This window comes from Grammomys surdaster, unplaced genomic scaffold (genome assembly GCF_004785775.1).
Source record: "Grammomys surdaster isolate TR1022 unplaced genomic scaffold, NIH_TR_1.0 213, whole genome shotgun sequence".
Taxonomy (NCBI): domain Eukaryota; kingdom Metazoa; phylum Chordata; class Mammalia; order Rodentia; family Muridae; genus Grammomys; species Grammomys surdaster.
The window spans coordinates 1931297-1957100 of NW_021604658.1; the positions used below are offsets into that span (position 1 = coordinate 1931297).

The following is a 25804-nucleotide window of genomic DNA, read 5'->3' on the forward strand; positions in this document are numbered from 1 at the left end:
CTTCCTTCCTTCCTTCCTTCCTTCCTTCCTTCCTTCCTTCCTTCCTTCCTTCCTTTCTTTCTTTCTTTCTTTTTGGTTTTTTGAGACAGGGTTTCTCTGTGTAGCCCTGGCTGTCCTGGAACTCACTCTGTAGACCAGGCTGGCCTCAGAAATCGAACTCAGAAATCTGCCTGCCTCTGCCTTCCAAGTGCTGGGATTAAAGCTGTGCACCACCACCGCCCAGCTTAAATTGGCTTCAGAAGCCTTCCTTTGTTAGGGGCTATACAGTAAATACTTTACATTGGCAATATTCTCTCACAACTACTTAACTCTGCTGTCATGGCATGAAACAGTCACAGGAGAGAGGAATAAATGAGCATGTCTGACACAGTTTTTTGGTTTTTTTCAGCAATAAGTTTGTAGGTTGTTAAATTTACCATTGACACAGAGGCTATGAATTAATCAAAAAACAAACAAACAAAACCAAAAAAATACAGGAAATACTGAAAAAAAGCTCATTCCAATATAGAAATACATAAATCTTAATATGAAACCAAGAGAAGCTTGGATAAATGGATGTCTTAAAAATCGGGGTGGAAAAAAAATCAGGATGGTTTTTAAATGACTTCAAAAACATTTTATCCCACCAGGAAGACAAATTTATCCATACAATACTTAAGGACTACCACACTAGGGAACAGTATTAACCTTCTCAGAGAAGGTGGAACTTACAGCGCATTGTCAAATTTTCCAGAGCTGTACTGGTGAACGTATGAGGAGTAAGCCAGGTCTTCGTGAGCTGTCGCTACATGAATATTTTTCCCACCAAACACTGACTGTCGAATGTCGAGGGCTGCCTAAAAGAATCATAAAGACATTTAATAATATGGTACACTACCTAAGATAAATGAACTATCCACACACTCCATGTACCTAATCCTTTACATTTCAAATGAGAAAGTTCTGTCAGAAGAGCAGAAGCTACAAATTGCCCCGAAAAACCTGGTTCTATAAAGAAACCTGTCTGGTAAACCGTATCAGTCAATTTTCTGCAGTAAGGCAGCACTCTACCACAGTGTTTCGGCCTCAGTCCTAACAGCTTCTTCTGTACCCTTCTTTATTAACTGTAAAGTCAGTGACATGACACCTAATGTCATGGTAGAGGACTTTAACCTGAAATAACAATTGCAAGATCTAAAATATTACTAGATTGACAGTTGATAAATCCTCCATAAAGTTAAGCCATCGTCTGGGCAAATCATAGACAGAAAGAACTGTGGAACATAGATCTAGAGCCTGATGCCTTTAGTCCTGGACTATTTTCTTCAATTGTTAAACATTTGACTCTTACATCTTTTATGGAGGAGTGCTTAGTAAAGTAATGGTGAGGCCTACAGGAGAAAGTCAGGGCTCAAAGAGTTATTTGGTTTTTTTTGGTTTTTTGTTTTTTAAATTGGTCTGCTATTGCTTTTTTAAAATATGCATTGATGTTTTGCCTGCACGTATATCTGTGTGAGCATGTCAGACTGCCGTGACAGACAGTTGTGAAGTGCCATGTGGGTGCTGAGAATTAAACCTGGTCCTCTGGAAGGGCAGCCCGTGTTAATTGCAGAGTTAGCTGCAGAACATCTCTCCAGTTCCTCACACAGTTACTTTACATATGGTTTACAGATGACAAACAAGTCCATCTCTCCAGTTCCTTAAAGAGTTATTTTATATATGTCTTACAGATGACAAACAAGTCAACTTAGATTAAAAGCAGAGAAAGAAATAAACATTAACATACCTGGTAAATTGCAACAGACTGGCAGATATTATCCACATTGAGTAAGTAGAAGCCATAATCTAGCAGCGTGTCCGAGTATTTTGGGTGTTTGGATCCAAAATGATCTCTAGGAAAAGATACAGAAGTATTAGTATCTAAAGCTGAGAAACACATTAAAACAGCACCTTGAGTAACAATCACCTACCTTGCCAAATACACTGCATGTTTAATTAACTGTTCTGCCTTCTTAAATTCACGTTTGACTACACAAGCCTAAAAACAAAGTGGGAAATTATTAAACAACTCTGAAATGCTTCATTAGTGTGCTACAGCTCACATTATAACAGTTAATAATTAAAAAAAACTTCAATGATTCTTTCAACTTGTAATTTCTTTACAAATTTAGTAATTTTATAATAATTTTAATAATTTATCTGTAAACAACTTGGGGAAATTCTGACATTTCCACTATGAAGCTGTTATAACAGCTGGGCTGTGGTAGTGCACACCTTTAGTCCCAGCACTCAGAAGGCAGAGGCTGGCGGATTTCTCAGATCAAGGCCAGCCTACAGTGGTCTAAAAGACCAAGCTCAGGTCAGCTGGGGATAAGAAAGAAACCTTGCCTCCAAAAACCAAACCAACCAACCAAACAACCAACCAAACAAACAAAAAAAACCCTGTTATAACAAAGGTAATCCACAAGCCAGTGCATGGTTACCCTCTTATAATATTAAAATGTTGTGGGGAGGACTCAGCATAGTATTTTTAAGTGTACACACACTCCATTTATGGAATGGGTTCTAATAAACTTTTTTCCCTTTGTGTGCGTGTGTGTGTGTGTGTGTGTGTGTGTGTAGTTCTTATGTGTGTAGGTATTTTGCTATGGTATGCTAGATGTTACAGCTCCTGGACCTGGAGTTACAGGTGTTGTGAGCTGCCATGTGGGTACTGAAAATCAGACCTGGGTCCTCTGGAGAAGCAGCCAGTGCTTAACTGCTGAGCTGCCTCTCTGGTCCCATACTTTAACATTACTTATTAACTATTTACAGTGCACATATGCACATAAGCACAACTGAACAGAATCTGTGAAGGTCAGGGGACAGTTTGCAGCAGCTGGTTCTTTCCTTCTACCACATGAGTCTTTTATAGTTGAACTCAGTTGCCATGCTTGGTGGCAAGTATCTTTACCCACCGAGCCATCTGACTGGACCTTTCGTTAAATACCACCTGCTGTTTACAGGTTGTGCTATTCAGGGCTTTCCCCCACTCACTTATGAGACCAAACAAGATCTGGGACATAAGGCTATCATGGCCACAGGCTCACATGATAATTTTTATATACAGAGGAAATTCAAGTTTTCAATTATTTAAAAAATATTTTGAACCATGTGGATTACCAGTTTCTAAACTCTTTAACATCATGTGCATACATAAAATTTGCATGTTATTACTTCATACAAACATATTTAATGTTTCAATTAAGCATTCTAACATCTTTCTCATACAGACACTATCTACCTGCATATGCTGCTAATCTCCTCTAGAGTGAATGGCTAGGACATGCCTGAAGCCTAAGAAAGTGACGACGACACCTTGAGGGCAATCATGACTGTGTAGCAAGCTGAGGGCTAGCCACAGTTACAGACCCACAAACAACTTGTCAGTAGTTCACAAAACCAGTGGTGTCTTCTAATCCAAAAAATAAAACCAACCAAAACGAAATATTCAAGTGTGAGTAACTTCTGGACAAAGAGTGTGTGTGAAAATTCAAAGCGAGGTAATAATAAACAGCTTCCAAAAGTTCATATACTTATTTATAGAAAAAGAAACCAGAGGGGGAGAAAAACCCAAAGACGGTCTAGCAGGTCAAATGTAACAAGTTATCTTGAATAAAACAATCCTGGGAGAAAGAAGGAAGTGCCGGCCCTCTACCTACAAAATGTCATCAGGTCACACAGGATTTCTGAGTAAGAAATTGAAGTTACTACATAGATTTAGGAAAAACAGCCGGGCGGTGGTGGCGCACACCTTTAATCCCAGCACTTGGGAGGCAGAGGCAGGCGGATTTCTGAGTTCGAGGCCAGCCTGGTCTACAGATTGAGTTCCAGGACAGCCAGGGCTGCACAGAGAAACCCTGTCTCGAAAAACCAAAAAAAAAAAAAAAAGAGAGAGAGAGATTTAGGAAAAACAAAAACCAAGTATTATAGTCATGTGAACTTTGGTGAGAAAAACAAGTATTTTCACAGGTTTCTTTAATAAAGGAAAAACAGATTAAACAGATGAGCTAGCTTTTTGTTTGTAAGTTTGTTTTTTGAGATAGGATCTCTCTATGCAGCCTTGGCTGTCCTGGAACTCACTATGTAGACTAGGTTAACCCCAGAGAAGCCATTTGTCTCTGTGTCCAAAGTGTTGGGATTAAAGGCATGGGTCATTACCCAGCCATGAGACAGTTTTGATTAGAAACTAAGTTTCTAAAACTAAGCAGAGAAGCTTAGAAAACAAATCTAGTTAATAGATCAACTAAGTTATTATAATATATTTAGTGTTATAAAGATCATATTCACCTTAGAAGCTTGTCTTAAAACATCCACCACAACTTTGACTGGTAAGCCTGCTGTAATTTCCTTCATTGCCTCAACGCACCACTTGTATGCCTTTGAAAGAATTGAAAAGAGAAAGAACAGCAACACAGTAAATGACAATATTTAATGAAACTGTGAAGTTATCCCATAAGAGTTCAACTACTTACATACACACACAAAATATTTACAACTGAAATTCTCAGACAAATTTTGGAAGTATGAGCTGATCACCCTATTTTTATTTTTACATCCACAGTTTTCTGAAGCCAAGTGTGGTGGTGCACACCTGTAATTCCAGGTTCAGGGAGGCCAAGGCAGGAGGATTTTCCTGAGTTCAATGGAGGTAAGCCTCAGAGTCCTATCAAACACTCCCCGTCAAAACCAGTTTTTCTAAATAATAGTATTACAGACACATTCAGAAAACGAGGCGTATCCTATTTCCCCAGAGGCCTTCGTATAACAGAATCCCCATGGCCTTAGAAGCATCCCCTTCTTTGGGCCTTTAGTCTACCAAGTTCATCTTTTAGACACTGGTCCTAGATAGTTTCCTCTATTTCCTTTCCCTTCTGTAACACTTTATCATTCTCTCCCCCACCCCCATCTCCCACTCTTCTATCCACCTTCTCTTTCTATTGGAGACAGGGTTTACTATGTAGCCCTGGCTGGCCTCAAACTCAGAGAAATCCAAGCAACTGGCCTCTGTCTCCCAGGAGCTAGGATTAAAGGTGTGTGCTACTATACCCAGATGTTTCTGTACTGTCTGTTCAGCAGTGCCTCCTTTATGCTATGGTTCTAATAAGCAATCCATGTTCATTAATACATTTCACTGATACCACGGCATCATGGCATGAACTATAATCACGTATTAAAAAAAAAAAAAAAAAACAACTAAGGTATAGCTCGGCAGTGGTAGCACACGCCTTTAATCCCAGCACACAGTAGGCAGAGGTGGGCAAATCTCTGAGTTTGAGGCCAGCCTGATCCACAGAGTGCGTTTCAGGATAGCCAGGGCTACACAGAGAAAAAACCAAAAACAAACCAGAGCCATCTAGAGGAGCTAAAAACTAAGAGGCTATCTTCCTGAGACGGTTTCACTGTGCACTGTAAAACTACAACGGATGGAAGAGTCTTCTAGGCAAGGTTGGGGCCATGTCTTAGGAAAGATTCCTGCTATTAATATGCCTTCCTGTTATTATTAAATGCATATATAACAATCACGAGGTGTTCACTCACCCTACTGGGAAGATTTCTGTAGATTAATGAGGGTGTAATGACTTGTAGTGATGCTGTATAGACAAATAGATGATTTCTTAATTCTTAATGATGATCCTATAAGAATTCCTAAAATTATACTAGTAATTATTAAGCCCTTTGTAATAGAATACCATTAGAGCCTTCTCTGATATGAATACTGCAGTTAGAACTCTAATGATCTTCAAGTATCAAGAGTTAATTGCTTCTGAGACAGAAAGCAGGCATTTACAACTTAGGAGAGGTTTTAAAACAACCAAACATCATAAAAGGGAACTAACAATTTATTGTGTGTACAGGGACAGAAGATAAAATACTGACTGGGTTTATCTATACAAAACTTCAGTGTCAACTTAAATATGATCTATTCCAGAAAGGGTACAAAAACCGAGGAAGAATTACATTGCACGGCGTATGGGGAGGAGCAGGAGGGGAGGACAGCAGAGTGGAGTAACTTAGAAATTAAGAAAGCAACATAGAAATTTAGAGAACATATAGCCTGATAGATTTTTCCCCCTTTTACTTTCCCTTAAAAATTAAAGAGGACATTAGGGCAAGAGCAGAAGAAGGGAGTGATATGCAGAATGCAGAGAGAAAGAGGGACAAAGAGCAGGCAGGCTTCTCTCTTCTTTTTTTTTTTTTTGGTTTGGTTTTTTGAGACAGGGTTTCTCTGTGTAGCCCTGGCTGTCCTGGAACTCACTCTGTAGACCAGGCTGGCCTTGAACTCAGAAATCCACCTGCCTCTGCCTCCTAAGTGCTGGGATTAAAGACGTGCGCCACCACCGCCCGGCTCAGGCTTCTCTTTACCGTCGGATGGAACAGGTCTTTTCTTAACAGTAAGGGAGGCTTAATCTTACTAAAGAAGACAAAGTTTTTTCTTACAGACTTGGGTTAAATTCATTTAGCAATAAAAGGGTAGAAACTTTTCTTTCTCTATGCAGTAAAGACTTGAGCTCATTTTTCATCCAGGGTTCTTTCTGCACTGGCCCTTGGGTTTTTGCTCCACATATGCATATGTAGGTATGGATATGTGTTTAAGTATGTAATCATGAGATAACTAAGTAGCTGGACCCAACTGGATTGCATGAAGGTGTGTGAGTGTGTGTTCATAAATTTCTATATGAATGTATGTGAGTTTATGCATATTTACTTGCATAAAAGCTTTTCCTTCTGCAATTGACTCTCTTGGTTCAATAAAAGTTTATTGCTCCAAACCTCCTCCCCTGTTGTGGACAAGGAAAAAAGAAATCCTAACACTTAACCTTTTACTTAATCCCCCAATGTTTTATGATAAGGCACTAAACACAAAAGACTCTGCAGTTTTTGGACCCAGAGGAACTCAGAGAGGTAGGCCAGCTACCGCAGCAAAGTAACGTAAGACTTAAGACAAGTAACTGTTTTATTATTAAAAAGCAACCCTAATTTCTCACAAGACCAATTCCTGCCCCTGCTGACACTCTTTTAAGAGAGAACCAGAATGCCAGAGCTGGCCTCTGGCATAGAGGTCAAGTGGCAGGCAATGAGCTGGCATCTGTGGAATGAGGCAAAATAAACAAAAATGATCTTTTCCTAGTGATCAGCAGGTTAAAAATAAAGGCAAAATAAATTATCCTGGAGAGTGATATAATTGCTATTATATCAAGAAACAAAATAATTTGGGAGACAAGGGAGATAGTGCAAAGTGCACACTGCACAAGTTGACCTGAGAGTCTGATCCCCAAAACCCAGGCCAAAAGTTCATTGAGGTGGTGTGCAGTTATCCCAGTGCAGGTGGACCTTTAGAGTAGCTTACCTGAGCCTGGTCACAGAGCACCAGAGAATTTGTCTTAAATGCTTGTAGGGGGAGCGCCATGGAGGGACTCACATCTTAATTCTAGCCTGGGGAGGTGGAGACAGGGGATCTCTGTTCCAGCAATCTGACTAGACTACCCATTGTGGTAAGTCCTGGGTTTGACTGAGAGGTACTATCTCAAGATGGAACAGGGATTGAGATTTCCTGCCTAAACGATGGATTAGCACATATGTGCTCTCACACCCGTATCAAAACATACATATACACTCATGCATACTAAACATGCACACACATGATGGCATATTGGTTAAGAGCACTTACATATGAACCAAATTCAGTTCCCAATCTCCAGATTAAATTGCTCATAACCGCCTGTTTTAACAGGGGTCCAACACTCTTTTAGCCTCCTCTGGAAACTCTGTACTCACGTGCACATAGCAACATACAGACATACATGCAAACACAAACCCACCCAAGCTCCCGAAGAACACCTCAACACTGACCTCCAACCTCCAGTCAGTCACATGCATATGCACCCCTTCACAACACACTCATAAAAATTTTGGAAGACCAAAAGATGGAGAAAAAGAATTACTTGTTATCTTATTTATGCAAGTCCCCATTTCTTCTGTTCCACTTAAGATGAACTGCTATTCAAAATAACTGATAAAAAAATAAGAGCTTCACCAGACTTGGATCCCAAAAATCTGGTTTACAATTTTAAGAGACTGTGCCATCTAGTTTTTATGTCAGCTTGACACAGGTCAGTCACTGAGAGGAAGAAACTTTAATAAAATGCCCTACCTGATTGGCCTGTGGGCAAGCCTATAGTGCATTTTCTTGACTGATGATGGATTATGGGTGAGACCATCCCTGGGCTGGTGGACCCGAGCACTATAAAAAAGCAGGCTGAGGAGCTGGGGAGCTGGCTCAGTAGTTAAGAGCACTGCTCTTCCAGAGGTTCTGAGTTCAATTCCTAACAACCACATGGTGGCTCACAACCATCTGTAATGGGATCTAGTGCCCTCTTCTGGTGCATCTGAAGACAGCGACAGTCATATACATAGAATAAATAAATAAATCTTTAAAACAAAACAAAACAAAAACAAAAAAGCAGGCTGAGCAAGCCGTGGTGAACAAGACTGCCAGCTGCACTCCACCACAGCCTCTGCAGAAGCTCCTGCCTCCAGGCTTCTGCCTTGAGTTCTTACCCTGATGTTAAGAAGAAATCAAGTTGTTTCTTGGTCATGGCATTTTATCACAGTAATAGAAATGCTAAGACCGCTAATTTTGTTTCAAAGTAGTACAAAAACATTTTTAGAACGATGCTAACTATATGAAGTTTTAAAACATTTCTGTGGTAGGGTGCTTTGCAAATTAAATACTTATGTTTGAACTCATGATTAAATAGTTAACCAAGAGTGACATACCAAATGCACTGATGGAAGACTCATCAGGATCTCCCTTAAAGCAAGCTGGTCAAACACCTGCACAAAAAACTTTAAAAGCCCTATATTTTACTTGCAATAATTAAGGTCCACCTTACAAATGCTCCTGCTTGGTTTTTATATATTTCATTAGAAAATTATTTTTCCACTTTGCAATAAAATCTATTACATGGACCATTATACGTGAAAGCTGGGAATAGTGGCACAGGCCTTTAACCTGACTGAAGCACTCAAGAGTACAGAGACAGAAGGATCATGAGCCTGTGGTTGGTCTGGGCTGCCTGGTCTAAATCTTATTTGAAAAACTAAACAGAAAAATAACCCTGAAGACCACCCAATACATGAAATGCAATTTAGAAGACATAGAAGAGACGACTGGCTTATCTCACCACGCACTGTGTGGCACATGCCTGCAATCCCAGTACTTTTTAAAGACTGATGTCGGAATATCACATTTTTAAGGACAGCTTGGGCTACAAACAGACCCTGTCTCAAAACAACAAGCCAACTTACCTCATCATAGTGGCTTTTTGCAAACAGGAGCGCACATAGTTCTCCATAGAGAGCCGCTCTATTTGCTTGCTGACCGTGTTTAGACAGCTTATCCATGTACGTCTGAGCTAATTTAAATGTTTCTTCACCTAGATGATATTTACAATTTCCATTTCGCACATGAAGCAACCTGTAAAAGACAAAAGTCCTTTACTGTTGGTGCTACCAGGACAGTGACCCTGACAGTCTCTTAAAATGATGCAGCAGCACCTAAACGACAAGGAGAGACAGGCTGAATTTCGGCATTTGAAAGAACCATTTTATCTAACGTGGCACTGACAGTACTGAAAGCTTTCTGTGATCAATCTGGTCCAATTTCTTTCATTCTCTAAATATTCAAATATTTTGTGTACTCAACATGTGCTAACCAAACACACAAAAAACCTTTTGTTCCAAATTCAGACCTAACACAGAAAACAGTGAAGACGATGAATCGGACGCACCTCCCCTTGCCGTTCTCTTCGACTCTCTCATCTGTATCATCTCAGCAGTTGCCACTGCTCCTGGTCATGCTCACTTCTGCTGATAAGGCCACTATGGTACAGTCAATGATGCAACCGGGCGACCTATCTGTCCTCTACCCCTGTGGCAGAAAATCCCGAGTACGCTACTCAAAATAAAATGCAGCCTGCTAACAATCAAATTATCAAAGAGTATCAACATGCTTTAGATCAGACTAAACCCTAGGCAGTAGTAGACTGTATCTACAGACTATATGAAACAAGAATAGTTGTTAGAACAAATACTTATCCATTACACTGCTGGTTGAATGCCATAATCATCTATAGAGCCAATACAATTATTTGAAAATGCTTAGAACTCAGAGGCAATAAAAGCATGACATTTCAAAGACAACCAAGCAGGACATTTGTATCGGCACTCTAGACACAGAGCTAGGCCTAAATAATGAAACTGTCTTAAGAATAAACAAAACCACCTAAGAGGCAGGCATGGCTAGGTGGTAGAGCCTTTGCCTACCATCTGTGAGGCCCTATGTTCATTCTCTAGCACTCTGCAGAAGAGGAAGGCTAATCAATCACACTGATCTAGAACGGTAGGTGGAATGACTGTTTTTTGAGTAGGGAACTCAAGTATGAAGAAGCACACAAGAGTAAAAATCAACAGATACTTGAATGGGGCTGTTGGCACAAGGCTTGTGCAATAACCTGCCTGGCTTACAGAATGAGTTCAAGGCCAGCCTGGGTAATGGAGTGACCTCATGTATACACAGAACAAGTATCTTTTTATCTGTAGATAGAGACTTGGATTCTTTTCACCTTCTAGCTCTTGCGACACAGTATACAAATCTCGAGTCTCTGCTTGTTTTCTTATTATTTATTTACGTGTACATGTGTACACCCATGTATGATGTCAGAGAGGTGTGAGATCCTAGGGCTGGAGTTACAGGCAGTTGTGAACTGCCTGATGTAGGTTCTGGGGATCAAATTCATGCCCTATACAAGAATAAAATATAAACTGACCAGTGGTAGAGCACATCTTTAGTCCCAGCTCTCGGGAGACAGAGGCAGGTGGGTCTCTGAGTTCAAGACCAGGCTAGTCTACGGTGTAAGTTTCAGGATAGCCAGAGTTACGAAGAGAAACCCTGTCTCAAAAACCAAAAAACTAAAACACAACAAAACGAGTATGTAGTCTTAGCCACCGGGCCGTATCTCCAGCCCTGCTCTTGACTACGCACCATGGAACACAACTGCTGGCCACATGGTAATTCCGTTTAGATTTGCAGAAGCTGCTAAACTGTAGACTGCGCAGTTGCATCATTTTACACTCAGCTACAGTGCGCAAGGTTTGCAATTTCTCTTCATCCTCGATACCACTAACTTTCTGCTTGTTTTGGCATTGCTGGAAATCCATCCTAGGATATGAAACATGCTGAACAAAGCTCTTGCCCCTGAGATAAACAAAATCCTACATGGCCTTGGTACAGACGAAGTGGGGTATCTTCTAATGTGTTTGACTTAGTTCCCTTTAGTTACAGACTTACAGTTCTGCTACTAACTTTTTTTTTCATATGCACAACACCATCTATGCAGGTTCTTTGGAAAGGGTCTACTCAAGTTCCTTGTCTATTAAAAAACTTGGGCCATTTGTTGTTGAACTGTACTTCTTGATACACTCTGGATACCAGATCCTTGTCCAATACCTGATTTGCAAGCACCGTTTCCCATTCTGCAGGCTGTCTTTATTTGAGCAAGTATCCGTGAGAATGATGGTGTACCCCTGCACTAACATTCAGAAGGCTCAGGTAGGAGAACTGAGTTTCTGGCCAGCCTTGGATATATACTGAGATTCTACCTGAAAGTAAGTGTGTAAGAACAAGCTGGGTACAGGAAAGAAGACTGACAGGATCTTGCTATGTCCCTAGAGTGCTAAGATCACAAAAGTAAAACTGTGTCTTGATACTGTCCTCTGCAAAGTTTGTAGGGGTTTTGGGTTGTTCTCAGCAATGCCAATACCACCACCTCTGGAGTGCTGGGGTTACAGATGTACATCATTACACCAGTCACAAGTCTCTGGGTTCAATGAATACAGTCCTTTCCCCACTTCCCAGTCAGATGTTCTCTATTTCCTTTTCTTGCCTACTTTGACTAAAACTTCCAACATAATATGGACTACTTCTAGAAGACATCCTTTATCTTTCTCTTGATCCAGTGAGAAAAAACATCCAGCGGGTTACCAAGTTAACTGTGTTTCCCTCCCCGCCCTCCCCACAGAATCACCCTATGTGGTTCTTTGAGACAGTGTCCTGCTATGTGGCTCAGGCTGCTGTTACAGGCACAGACCACCATGCCCTGTCGGTCTGTCATAAATGCTCTTGTCATAGCACGGAGGTTCCCTTCTAGCCCTAGCTTTCTGCATGCTTTTACTAAGAAAGGACAGCTGACTTTGTCAAGTATTTCTTCAACGTCCATTGTTGAAAACATTATCATATTCAGTCTATTATATAATATACTACTTGGCTTTTGTGTGTTGAAGTTCTCTTGCATTCTTGGTTTAAATTTCACTTTAAGATCACAGTATAGCCAGGCAGTGGTGGCGCACGCCTTTAGTCCCAGCACTTGGGAGGCAGAGGCAGGAGGATTTCTGAGTTCGAGGCTAGCCTGGTCTACAGAGCGAGTTCCAGGACAGCCAGGGCTACACAGAGAAACCCTGCCTGGAAAAATAAATAAATAAATAAATAAATAAATAAACAAACAAACAAATCACAGTATAAATTGTTTTAGATATTCTTTTAAGTTTGTTAGTATTTTGTTAAGAATTTCTGATCTAGGGCTGGAGAGATGGCTCAGTGGTTAAGAGCACTGACTGCTCTTCCTAAGGTCCTGAGTTCAATTCCCAGCAACCACATGGTGATTCACAACCATCTGCAATGGGATCTGATGCCCTCTTCTGGCATGTCTGAAGACAGCCACAGTGTACTCATCATATAAATAAAATATATAAAATCTTAAAAAAAAAAAAGAATTTCTGATCTATATTTAAGGAGGTACCAGTCTCTAATTGTCTTTTCTTACGATGTTTTTCCTGGGCTTTCATTAATGGGGTCATAGTGACCTCATAAAATGAGTTGGGAAGGGACTCTTCTTCAGCATTGTAGTAGTTTGGGATGAACAGTGCTAACTCAAATGCTTGAAACAATTCACCACCAAAATCTTCTAGTACTGGATTTTCTTTGATAAGAAATTTGCAATTTCTACTTGTTAATAGACATTTGCAATATCTACCTGTTATGAGTCTGTTGAGATGTTCAATTTTTTTCTATCATCATTTGGATAGTTTGTGAATTTCTAGAAATTTGTTCCTTTAATCCAGATTTCCAACTGATAATGTACAGCTTTCCATAAGATTCCCTCATGGGTTTAACATCTAGGTCAGCAGCCATGTATCAATTCTGATTTCTGACTACAGTTACCTCCATCCTCCCTGTTTCACTTAGTTGGATTTAAGCTAATAAAGAAATCACTGTGAGATGTAGCACACAGTCAGCTCTTTGTCAGCCATTCTTGCTCCTCCTGCTTGATGACAGAGCCTGAGCTTGCTAAAGCACCGACAATGTCTGCATAGGACTGAGGGGGAGGTAAGCTGTGACTGATCTGAAGCAGTATTTGATTAGGGATGCCATTCCCCTTGCTAGTGACTGACTCAGAGGTTACTAAAGGCTCTGGCTCTGCTTTCTAAGATTTACAGGGAATCTAGTATTTAGTATACACTATACCTGCTGGGTCTTGGTAGATGTCCTTTGTCCTAAAAATTCAGTGAGGCATATGTACTATTTTCTTTCAAACACTGAGATACCAGTGTATCTCACTGTTTATTTAGCTTCTCATCTCTATTTATCTCCGGACTTCAGGAAATTGAAATATGAAGTTCTGGTTCTCTTTAAGTCTATGGTCAAGTTGTTTCCTGCCCAACATTCAAGGACGTTTTTACTTTATTAAAAAACAAAATAGGCTAGGCATGGTGTTGCACATGTTTGTTTGTTTTTCAAAACAGGGTTTCTCTGTGTAGCCCTGGCTGTCCTGGAACTCACTCTGTAGACCAGGCTGGCCTCGAACTCAGAAATCCACCTGTCTCTGCCTCCCAAGTGCTGGGATTAAAGGCACACACTTAAATTCCAGAACTGGAGAGGCAGAGTTTGAGGCCACCCTGGTCTACATAAAAAAACTCTCTCCACATGCACGCACGCACGTGTGTGTGTGTGTGTGTGTGTGTGTGTGTGTGTGTGTGTGTATGGGGGGGGGAGATGGGACTAATGAAATCATGATGTAAAGATTTAAAGATTTAATCAACTTCAACTATTAGTTGTCAAGGGCAGAATCTGAGACCAAAGCACTAGCACTAAGTACCACTGTAACTAAGCACCACTAGAACTAAGTAGCACTGTAACTAAGTACCACTAGAACTAAGTAGCACTGTAACTAAGTAGCACTTAATCACAGATCTGCTCAGCTTACCTCACACAACACTCCACTGCTCGAAACCAGTGGAGCATCTCATCATGTAGCGTACACAACTGAAGGCAGGACAAAAAAACCTTTTCAGCATCACTGTACCAGCCTGCATCGGAAAGAAAGCCGCCTGAAGAACAAATGCAGCAACATTAAATGACTCAGTAAACTGCCTGAGACACGCCAGAGACATGCTTACAGTAAACACCTGAACGAAAAACTCCAAAATACTAACATCGTATATATTTAACTTTTAAAAAGTTTGATCTCTGGGACATGAGGATGAAATAGTAATCTGAATAAATAATTGCCTAAAACATACTTTTAACTCTGTACAGTTGTGAAATTACTCAGGTTACAAAATTATCATACAATTTTTCTTTCTTTCTTTCTTTCTTTCTTTCTTTCTTTCTTTCTTTCTTTCTTTTTCTTTTCTTTTCTTTTCTTTTCTTTTCTTTTTTTTTTGAGACAGGGTTTCTCTGTGTAGCCCTGGCTGTCCTGGAACTCACTCTGTAGACCAGGCTGGCCTCGAACTCAGAAATCCGCCTGCCTCTGCCTCCCAAGTGCTGGGATTAAAGGTGTGCGCCACCACCGCCCGGCAATCTTTCCAGGAAATTATAAAGTGATCTTTCTGTTATCCTTACAGTAGCTTGCCCAAAATTAAAAATAACTACTTTTGGAATTGAAAACCAAAACAGAGCCCTGAAAAGATTTATGTCCCATGCCAAAGCATACAGTAAATAGTAAGTAGCTAAAGAATTTGGTGATGGCCTGATACTGTAGAAAGACATGCTTGGGATCACAGATATAACTCATGCTAAATATAGCTCATTCAGAACTATGGGATGGTCCACTTACTCAACTTCTCTAAGTCTACTTCCTCCTAGGTAAATGCTGTCATTACTGTGCCTGGGCTAGAACGCCACAAAGGTTTAGGACATACAGACTGAACTTGAGTAGGCCACACTTAGGTAGGTATGACGGCTGCTTACAACCTGCCTGTACAGATTGGGAACTCTTGAAGAAACCTTCTAGTTAGATTTAACTACAAGACCACTGCAGAATAAAATGCCCTCTCCTTTGCTATTACTCACCTAAGACAAAGCCAACCTGGATGGCCTTCTCCTTTACTGCAGCATCAGACTCTGCTATGTAAGAGCACCGTCTACTGAAGGAGTAGGCCAGGACGGAAGCAACCTTAACACCATGGTCCATCAGAGCCTGAAAACAGTGGTGGAGCAAATGCCTGCAGAAAAGAGAAAAATGGTTCTTTGAGAGGTCACTGATCATATCCCTTTAGAGCTAGCTACTCCTCCATTAAACATATGTATATATATATATATATATATATATATATATATGAATAAGGTGAGTGAGACTAAGTCTGTAAAAAACAAATCACATACATTCCAAAATGAAAAAACAATGGGCTAGGGAGATGGCTCATCACTTGCCTCACAAGCCTGACAACCTGTGTCTGGACTGCAGAGCCCACATAAAGCTGAACAGAGTAGCACAAACGCCAGTAATCCCAGCGTACCCTAGAGGGACATGGGAGGCATGAACAACAGACTTGCTAGAGGCTCACAGGTCAGCTAGCCTGGCAAATGTTAGCAGAGAACACTAAGAGAGATACTGGCTCAAGTAAGGTGTAAGGTGAGGACCAACACCTAAACATGAGCCCCTGCCTCCAAACAAAACCAAACCGCCCTCAGTAAGTGTTCTGTGTATTTATAAAGTAAAAGCATGTTCTCTGACCTACTCTCACTATACAGAAAGTGTGGCTATCGTTATCATTTTGTTCTTCAAGAATTTTCATTGAGCTATACTTTCCACACCATGGAATTTGCTATCATAGCACTCAGTGGTGAGTTTTTGTCTACTCATAACTTTTGTTTTGATAGTGAAAACATTCTGGAAATGTCTATTACTAATAGTTAAACAAGGTAAGTGTACTTAATATTATTGAATTATATACATTTTTTAATCACTTACTTTTATGTTCATTAGTGTTTTGCCTGCATGTATGTCTGCATAAGGGAGTCAGAAGCCCTGAAACTGGAGCTACAGACAGGTGTGAGCTGCCATGTGGTTGCTGGGAACTGAACCCAGGTCCTCAGGAAGAGCAGCCAGTGCTCTTAACCACTGAGACATCTCTCTAGTCCTTGAATTATACATTTTAAAATTATTTTAAGCGGCAAATTTTGTGGTATATACATTTTAGTGGGTTTTTGGGTTTTATTGTTGTGGTGGTGGTGGGTTGTTTTGTTTTGTTTTGTTTTGTTTTGCTCCCCTGTCTCTTATCTGTAATCCAAGCACTCAAATAGACAGGAGGATCAGAAGTTCAGCAAGTTCAAGGCCCTTTTGACCCACATGAGACAAGGAAGGAAGGAAGCAAGCTTATACACATACACACACGTTTACCTTTTATCCAAAGCTCTCAAAACTTTAGCAAAAACTTCCAATTCACAGAATTCGCTGCCCAGCTGACATAAGCGTCCCTGTTGGTAAAGCTGTAGTAATAAAAACACAAAAATAATTATTTCCAACTTTTTAACTTTAAACTTTGTGATAGAAAAACAATGGACTGTACTAAAGGCATTTTTATTTTTTAGACAGGGTTTCTGTGTGTAGTCCTGGAACTCAAGTCTAGACCAAGTGAGTCCTGAAATCAGAGATCCACCTGCCTAGGCCAGGATTGAAGACATTAACTACTACCCAGCTCCAGAAAGAAAAATTTAACAATTGTACAAAGTTTTTCAGGATTACTACTGTGAAACAGAAGCATCTGGAACATGGTAAAATACCAGGAAGTGGTGTATATGTAAGCCTATTATTTGAGAAACTTAAATCTGCCTCTTTTTTCCTTTATACAAAATCAGATAATTTTAAGTCACTAACAGCAAGGACAGTATCTAGAAAGCAAAGCCTGTCAAGATGCTACATTGAGCCCTTCAGCCCATTTCAAATCCTCAGTTTTAGTTCCGCATAAATTTCACAAGCACTAACTTTATACAGTACATGTATTCTAAAGATCCCAGGATGACAGGGCTCATACAGTCTGACCTGTTAGAACTGTTTTTTGTTGTTGGTGTTTGTTTTGTTTTAAAAGAACAATTTAGGGACTGCCAAGGTGGCCTAGTGAGAAAGGAGCTTCGTAACTAAGCCTGAAAACGGACGCTCAGTCACAAGGTGGAGGAAGAGAACTGACTCCTTCAACTGTCTTCTGAGTTCCACATATGCGCACAAACAGTAAAAACATCTTTAAAGAGAAACAAATAGGAAAAAGGGCTGGAGCGGTGGCTCCTCAGTTAAAAGACTGGCTGCTCTTCAGGGGACCCAGGTTTGATTCCTAGCACCCACATGGTGGCTCTCAACTGTCTGTAAGTCCAATGGCACAGGATATATAACACATTCTTCTGGCTTCCTCGGCACCAGGCAAACACATGGTACACAGATATATAAACAGTCAAAACACTTGTACAAAAACAAAATTTTGTCATCTTAATTCACTTTGCATATAGCTCCTTAATATTTAACTTAACTGATGAGAACATTAGTTGAAAAAAAAAAAAAAAAAAAAAAAAAAAAAAAAGAGGCAGACAGTTTACTCTGTGCAGGAAAAGCAAACTACAAATTAAGCATACTCGGGCAGAAGATCATCAGTCACACAGGAAGGCCAGGTTAAGCCCTAGGTTCCATCTCCAACATGAAAGAGGACAGTGAACACAGGAGCACACATTTCTACAGACCCAACAGGTGCTGATGAGGAGAGGGACCACGTGCCCAGGAAAGAGAGCACAACTGTGATGCTCATGGAATGATGACGTTTATAAAATTACCGCTTAAACCTGGTTCACAAGTAGAAAACTGCTAATCTTGGAAATGACTTTTGTATCAGAAAAATAAGAGCTGGTACCAATAGTCGGTCACACTTACTTAACAATTAGGCATTACAGAATATTAAAAATAAAGCTGAGACTTTATAACCAGATTCCAGTTTTATGGGCAAAATAATGTAAAGCAGAACCAAAAATGTAGTAACCAACACACTTGGACATTCCCCCACCAAACAACAACAACAACAACAAAAAAAAAAAAACAACCCCCCCCCCACTAAGACAAACTCTTAGCTTCCAATGGCTCAGTGGCTAAAGCATTTGCCACACAGGCATGAGGCTGTAATCACAACAACCCTATGCTGATGATAGGAGGTAGAGACAGGAGACTAGCACCCAGCAGAAAAACAAGAACAGTGAGGACTGACACCCAAAGTAATCCTCAGACTTCCATACACACCCAGCAACACACATGCACACACATTCACACACAAATGAGCATTCATGCACGCATGTCATACATAAACATGATCCCTCTAAAATCCTTGCCAAAACAACTGGCTCATCGTTATCAACCTTAGACTTTCCTTTATAAAATAGAAAAAATGAAAACTAATTATATAGGCATTTTGCCTGTACTTGGCAGTTAAATAAAAACAAACTCAACTGTGCATCATTACTGTGAATTGCAGTTCACAATAGCCTTTAACTGAAAATTGCTGTCCTGCTAACTAGGATCTGAATGCATTTAGGGAACTCCTTCTGTGAGTTTGGAAACCTGACCTGTAACAAAGGATGACGGTTTTCTACACTGAGACATTTCACTTTTCTAGATAAAATGGACTTCTGTTTAAATTACCAGACGGGGTAATGACTTAACAGTTGCTTTAAGTTTGTTTCACCCTTATTTTATCCCAAAGTAAAAATTAATACAATTGGCAGACCAAAAGATTGTTGGAGATAGCAACTTTTGATAAAAATATTATCTAATCCCTAAAACTCTTATTTTTAAATTTTATTCATAATTATTGTGCGTGACTTGCAAGCACATCTTCTGGAACCACTTCAACTACAAGGTTCTGGAGACATCGCTGAACTTGCACAGAAGGCTTTTTCCCACTGAGCTAACTCAACAACTCCATTTTTTTTTTTCCTTCGAGACAGGGTTTCTCTGTGTAGTCCTGGCTGTCCTAGAACTCACTCTGTAGACCAGGCTGGCCTCGAACTCAGAAATCCGCCTGCCTCTGCCTCCCAAGTGCTGGGATTAAAGGCGTGCGCCACCACCGCCCGGCTCTGCTCCACTCTAATTCCATGTTTTCTTATCTGCTTTTCCAATGAGGTCCAGTTCCTCTCTCCTATTCTCTACACACCTTCCCAGACTCTGCCTCCCTTTTTTCTCACATCTCTTTTTGTGGTTTGAATATGCTTGGCCCATAGGAAATGGCATCATTAGAAGGTGTGGCCTTGTTGGACAAAGTTCATCACTGTGGGGGTAGGCTTTGAGGTCCTATGCTCAGGCTCTGCCCAGTGCAGAGGCCAGCCCTTCTCCTGGCTGCCTTTGGATAAAGATGTAGAACTCTCAGCTCTTCCAGCATCATGTCTGCCTAGCTGCTGCCATGCTTCTCACCAGAGTGATAATGAACCTCTGAAACTGTACACCAGCACCAATTAAACGTTGTCCTTTATAAGAGATGCCTTGGTCGTTGGGAAGTGGTGGCTCACACCTTTAATCCCAGCTCTTGGGAGGCAGAGGCAGGCGGATCTCTGAGTTCGAGACCAGCCTGGTCTACAGAGTGAATTCCAGGACAGCCAGGGCTACACAGAGAAACCCTATCTTGAAAAAAAAAAAAAAAAACCAACCAACCAAACAAACAAAACCAAAGAGATGCCTTGGTTATGGTATCTCTTCACAACAATAAAACCCTAATCAAGATTACCTTTGCTCTCCAAAAAGATGAGCTGTATTAAATCTGGTGCTGGGACACATGGCTGGCACAGTGTTCCTAGTGGCCCAAAAGCTGAACTGATCATCTTTGTATCTAGGTTAAGGCACATATACCAGTTCTAGAACTTAGCTACATCAATTCACACAGTACATGTCACCTATCAGCCCAGAACCTACAGGTGGATGGATCTCAACACTACTATTTCCCTGGGAAGTCCAGGGTTTCCTGCATTTGTTTTTGGTACTCCTGCTTTCCAGAGCTCATCTTTAGGGTCAATGATTAAGTCTTGTCTATAATTATGTGGTCAGAGGCTGCCCTCTACTTGGACAGCTCATGTTCCCTGGGGACAGTACATAAACTACCTCATAGAGATGATGGTACTAGGAACACCAACTGAAGAATAAATCTGGAAGATAAACCCCAACTATACAGAGATCGAGTTCTCCAACATAAAAGCTCATGCCTGCACAAAGGTATCTAAATCTCAGATGATACCCAAAGCTATCTGGCTCTTCTGGAGCCCACACCTGACTCAAGGCTCTCCTTACTAGAAGCTTAGGTCCACAGCTTCTTTGATGAACTGTAGTGTCTCAGCTCCTCAGCAAATGCTCACTCACTTCTCTGACCCCTCTTCAATTTCAATCCTGGTGACCTTATCATCCAACACTCCAGCAAAGCAACTCTTACCCTTCCTCACTTGAGGTGCTGGGGGATTTGGACGAGATGACACGCAACAGGACTGTGGGCCTCGTTATCTCCATTGACAGGGGCCTGATATCAGACCTACCCACACTTTTTCTGAGGGCCCCAACCAGCCTCCACATGCATCCAGGAGTCCCAAGTGGAGTGGAAATGGGGCTTCTGCCCCAGGTAGACCCCAAGAACCAAGGGCAGAGATAAATGAATCCTTACCTCCAAGCTCTAGGCCCTCCCTTACCAGTCTCAATGCTATAGTGGATTTTTAAAGAGACTAACTAGATGTGGAGGGAAGAGAAAGGAGGACGGGGTAAAGAGGTACAAGGACCTTCTACCTACTCGGCTCCTCCCTTTCTCCCAAGGCCTTCATCTCCTCCAGCTGCCCTAAAGCCCTTGTAAATAGATTTCTTTTATCTTTTAAGAAAATATAAAGAAAACTCTTCCAAAGGACCTAGGTTTAGTTTCTAGCACCCACATGACAGCTCACAACTTTTGTAATTCCAATCCCAGGGGATTTGGCACCTTCACAGACATACATGTAAGCAGAACACCAATGTAAATAAAAAGTAATTCTATCTATCTGTCTGTCTAAGTTTGTACTATCCAATCTGTTCCTTTACTAGCTGTATTCTGTTCCTGGCCTGTTTTTCCAAGGCTTCCTCTCTTTCTTCTCACCCAAGGGCCCAGGAGTAAACAGTATCCCTGATGTTTTAGTTTCCAAAGTAGTGTTTGCCTATATATAGATATCTGCTTGATAAATTATTAGCTTAAAAAAAAGCCTGATTATAGCAGGATACTTATTCTGCTACATTGTATTCACAGTGGAGCTGGGTGATTAGGCAGTAGAAGAGGAGGTGGAGCTGGGAGAAATAGAGGAAGGGGAGGGGAGAAAGAGAGGTAGGGGAAGAAAGGAAGGAGGCTATCAGCCATGGAGAACCACAGATGGGCCGAAAGCTGTCCTGGGTAGCAACTTCTATCAAAAGGTTAGATACTGAGTAACAACTCTAATTGTGTGGGCATCTTGTTGATTGAACGTTTTGAAATATATAAATCCTTTAGATAATCACTAAGCTTTAAGAGTCTCATTTCTACTGGGTACTGTGAGGATGGCAGATATTGTCTGGGGTTCAGCCGAGCTTGGTGGATGCAGCGTGGGGATGGCTCTGCTAACCCCCTACGCTGGCATCTCCTGGGTGCCAGGGCCTGCGCATCTAGCTAGCTGGAGCCCCAGTCAGAGCTGAGGAGCATCAAGAACATGGTGGCTGCCTGGGAACAAGCCAGACTGGGCACCATTTTCTAAATATCACCCCTATACCTGATTAAGAGGGAATTTTTGGCTTTTGTTGCCTTTTGAGACTAAGTTCATAAAGCCTAGGCTGGCCTTGAACTCACTGTGTGATCTTCTAGCCTCCGATCCTCTGGCTGGGATGAGGAGTACTAAGATCACAGAGCAATAATGATCAAGTTTTTTAAGAGCAAAGGTTTCCAGGAACCACTGTCAACTTTCTATAATGTAAGTGAAGACAACTATTGCCTGGACAATGCAAGCCAACTCCAACCCAGACAACTTGGAGCCTTACAGAAATCGTTCCTTGTCCATGGATTCTGAACTGGCATGGCAGGCCCAAAGCCCATTCAAAATCAATCACAAACAGAAAGTAACAGCTTAGTTTTAACATCAAATTAGCATGCAAATCAATGTAGTCTAATTTCTAACAAAAACAAAGAAATTTTTGTAAAGAATATAAAAGAAATTGAGTGCAAACTGGTTGTGGTGACTTACACCTTTAGTCTCAGCACTCAGGAGGCAGAGGAAGTGAACTTCTGTGAGTTGGAGGTCTACTACATATTGAGTTCCAAGACAGCCAGAGCTACATAGCCAAACCTTGTATCAAAGAAAAGGAAACAAGCAAACAATAAAGGAATCAAGCCCAAAACTACTGTCTAAGAAAAACTATTTTAAAAATCATAGAAATTGAGCCGGGCGGTGGTGGCACACGCCTTTAATCCCAGCACTTGGGAGGCAGAGGCAGGCGGATTTCTGAGTTCTAGGCCAGCCTGGTCTACCAAGTGAGTTCCAGGACAGCCAGTACTACACAGAGAAACCCTGTCTCGAAAAACAAAAACAAAAACAAAAAACAAAAACAAAAACAAAATCATAGAAATAATTAAAGCGCCAGGCGGTGGTGGCACACGCCTTTAATCCCAGTGCTTGGGAGGCAGAGGCAGGCGGATCTATGAGTTCAAGAGTTCGAGGCCAGCCTGGTCTACAGAGTGAGTTCAAGGACAGCCAGGGCTACACAGAGAAACCCTGTCTCGAAAAAAAAACAAAAAGCAAAAAAAAAAAAAAAAAAAGAAAGAAATAATTAAAGCAACTACATGAGCATGTACACACAGAGCTTGTCTAAAGGAGAGGAGATTGTTACCAAGGATACCATGATACACAAAAAGTGAGTTCCTCCCAAACTGGAGTACTATCACTTCTGTTTGAATGCTGTGTGTCTAACTATATAAGCAATATATATGCACACATGAAACTTTGAAATTTTCAATAAAAAGCTAGTACCTCTCTACACACACACCCAGGAGGGTACCATTTCCTTCAGAGGTTCAGCCACCATGGGGGATGACAACAGAATGGGTGGAATAATGGTAAGAGTGAGTATATCCACAATTCATCTGTGTGTACATGAATTTGGCTAAGACTAAATAAATACATTAAGGGGTTTACATATCTGCGGTGATGATCTGTATTTCAGAACCTCCACTTCCACCACCTTCCTTTACTTCCATTACCGTTAACAGTCTGGTAGACCGGTCTCTCCACCCTTGTGACCCTTCAACCACACTAACAGCAAATGGGGATGGACACCGTGAGTTAGAGACCAGCTAAAGCTACTTAGTAAGATCCTGTCTCAAAAACAAACAAAATTAAAAACTAACAACAAAAACCATAAATTAGGCAGGTATGGTGGCACATGCCTGTAACCCAGCACCTCAAAGGACAGAGGCTGGAGGCCAGCCTAGTCTACACAGCAAGTTCCAATCCAGTTGAAGCTATATGCGGAGACTCTCTAACTCAAAAAAACAAAACCACCCCAAATATACCATTCTCATTTTAAATCTTCTTTATAATTGCACTTCTTATGCAGTTAGAACATAATCCAAAATCTTGAATGTAACCAACTCCTGAAAGTCATCTTCATCACCTTTTTTCCCTCTTTAGCCTTGTTTCCTACGTTCCTACCCCCTTAGCTCTTTCAGTCCTGACTTTTGGGTATATACACCACTACCCCACATTAAGCACAAGCACCAGAATTCTTTGGTTAACTTATAACTGAAGTTGTCTCTACTAACATGTTACTTCCTCATGGAGCTCTTTCAGAGTTCTCATTCAAATTCAGTCTGCTTTTTCCCATGACTTCCAGAAACAGGCTCAAGACAAACAAGCATAGAACCAAACACAACTAGCAAAAAAAAAAAAGTCAACAAAATAATTCCTAATGATACTCTGCTATGCTCATAGATTCTATTGTTTTCACAGAGGCAAAATGATGGGAGCAGATGCATGGACCCACAGCCAAACACCAGGCCACTAGGCAAAGCCAGAGGACACTACGAGAACACAAGCCACTGAATCAACTAAGCAGGGATCATAGGGGCTCATAGAAAACTTAGTAACAAACAGGGACCCTGTATGAGTCTGAGCCAGGCTCTCTTATATACCCTATAGCTGTGTCACAGCGTTGTGTTCCTGTGGGACTCCCAAGAATGGCAGTGGAGCCTCTGACTCTTTTGCTTGTGCCTGGGACCATTTTCCTCCTACTGGGTTGCCTCATCCAGCTGTGATAAGGGTTTATGCCCAGTCATTGTAGCCTTTTAGGCCTTGTGTGGTGGATATCCTTGCAGGCCTGCTGTTTCTTTCCTTTTTTTTTTTTTTTAACAACAAGGAAACAGAAAAGGAGTTGATCTGGGAGAGAAGGGAGGTGGGAACAGAGGAGAATAAATGAAAAAAATGTATATTTACATTTCAAAGAATAAATGGATCCCAGCACTTGGGGGGCAGAGACAGGTGGATTTCTGAGTTCGAGGCCAGCCTGGTCTACAGAGTGAGTTCCAGGACAGCCAGGGCTACACAGAGAAACCCTGTCTTGAAAAAACAAAGAATAAATGGGAGAGGTATTTGTTAACCATCGTCACATTCTACAATCTATAAAGTCACTACTACACTCCCAGTCTTTAGCATGATTTCTGGTACTAGATATACATTTAAATTTTTGGAATGAACAATGCAAATTGGTAGTTACCACCATTGGATGAGTTTGCAACACAGAAGAGACAAACTCAAGACAGTCTCTGCTCTATAGTTTATAATTAGCAACCAAGTATTCAGTACTGTTATTCTATTATTTTCTTAAACAGTTCAGAAGTTGGTAACAAGACCCCAATTTTTACACATAGATACGTCATCCCAACCATGCTATGAACACATTTATAAGATCTAACAATGAATCTTATATGCTTAACTTTTCACAGTAACTTTCAAAATTTTTCTAAGTACTTGGGTTTACTGTTTTCTTTTTTAAGTGTTTTAAAATATTTAACTACACTGTGTGACTATGTGTATGGACCTGAGTGTGTGTGTGTGTGTGTGTGTGTGTGCACGCACGCGCACACCATATCCATGCAGGAACCAGAGTTCAGAAGGCGGCATCATATCCCCTGGAACCAGAGTAGCAGGCCGTTCTGAGCCACCAAGTGGATGCTGGGAACTGAACCTTGGTCCTCTGCAAAAACAGTAAATTCTCTTAACCACTGAGCCATCTCTCCAGCCCCCTTTAAAATGTTTATTAATTCTTTGAGACTATTATACAATGTATTTTGATCATATTCAATCCTTCCTCGTTCAGTTCCTTCCAGATCCAGCTTCCTTCCTTGACAACACAACTCTGTGCCCTCTTTAAATTTAAAACACACACACACACAA

At 41.0% G+C, this 25804-nt stretch overlaps 1 protein-coding gene across 1 annotated transcript in view; it reads right to left on the reverse strand.

Annotated features, from left to right (window-relative positions):
- Positions 1-25804, reverse strand: part of Appbp2 (amyloid beta precursor protein binding protein 2) — a 46453-nt gene that overhangs the window by 12962 nt on the left and 7687 nt on the right. Inside the window, exons 2-9 of the mRNA XM_028772348.1 lie at positions 16761-16849; positions 15431-15582; positions 14343-14466; positions 9331-9499; positions 4309-4398; positions 1950-2017; positions 1766-1871; positions 712-836 (exon numbers count right to left, since the gene is read on the reverse strand). Of these exons, the coding sequence (XP_028628181.1) occupies positions 712-836; positions 1766-1871; positions 1950-2017; positions 4309-4398; positions 9331-9499; positions 14343-14466; positions 15431-15582; positions 16761-16849 (923 nt within the window). The remainder of the gene's footprint in view (positions 1-711; positions 837-1765; positions 1872-1949; positions 2018-4308; positions 4399-9330; positions 9500-14342; positions 14467-15430; positions 15583-16760; positions 16850-25804) is intronic.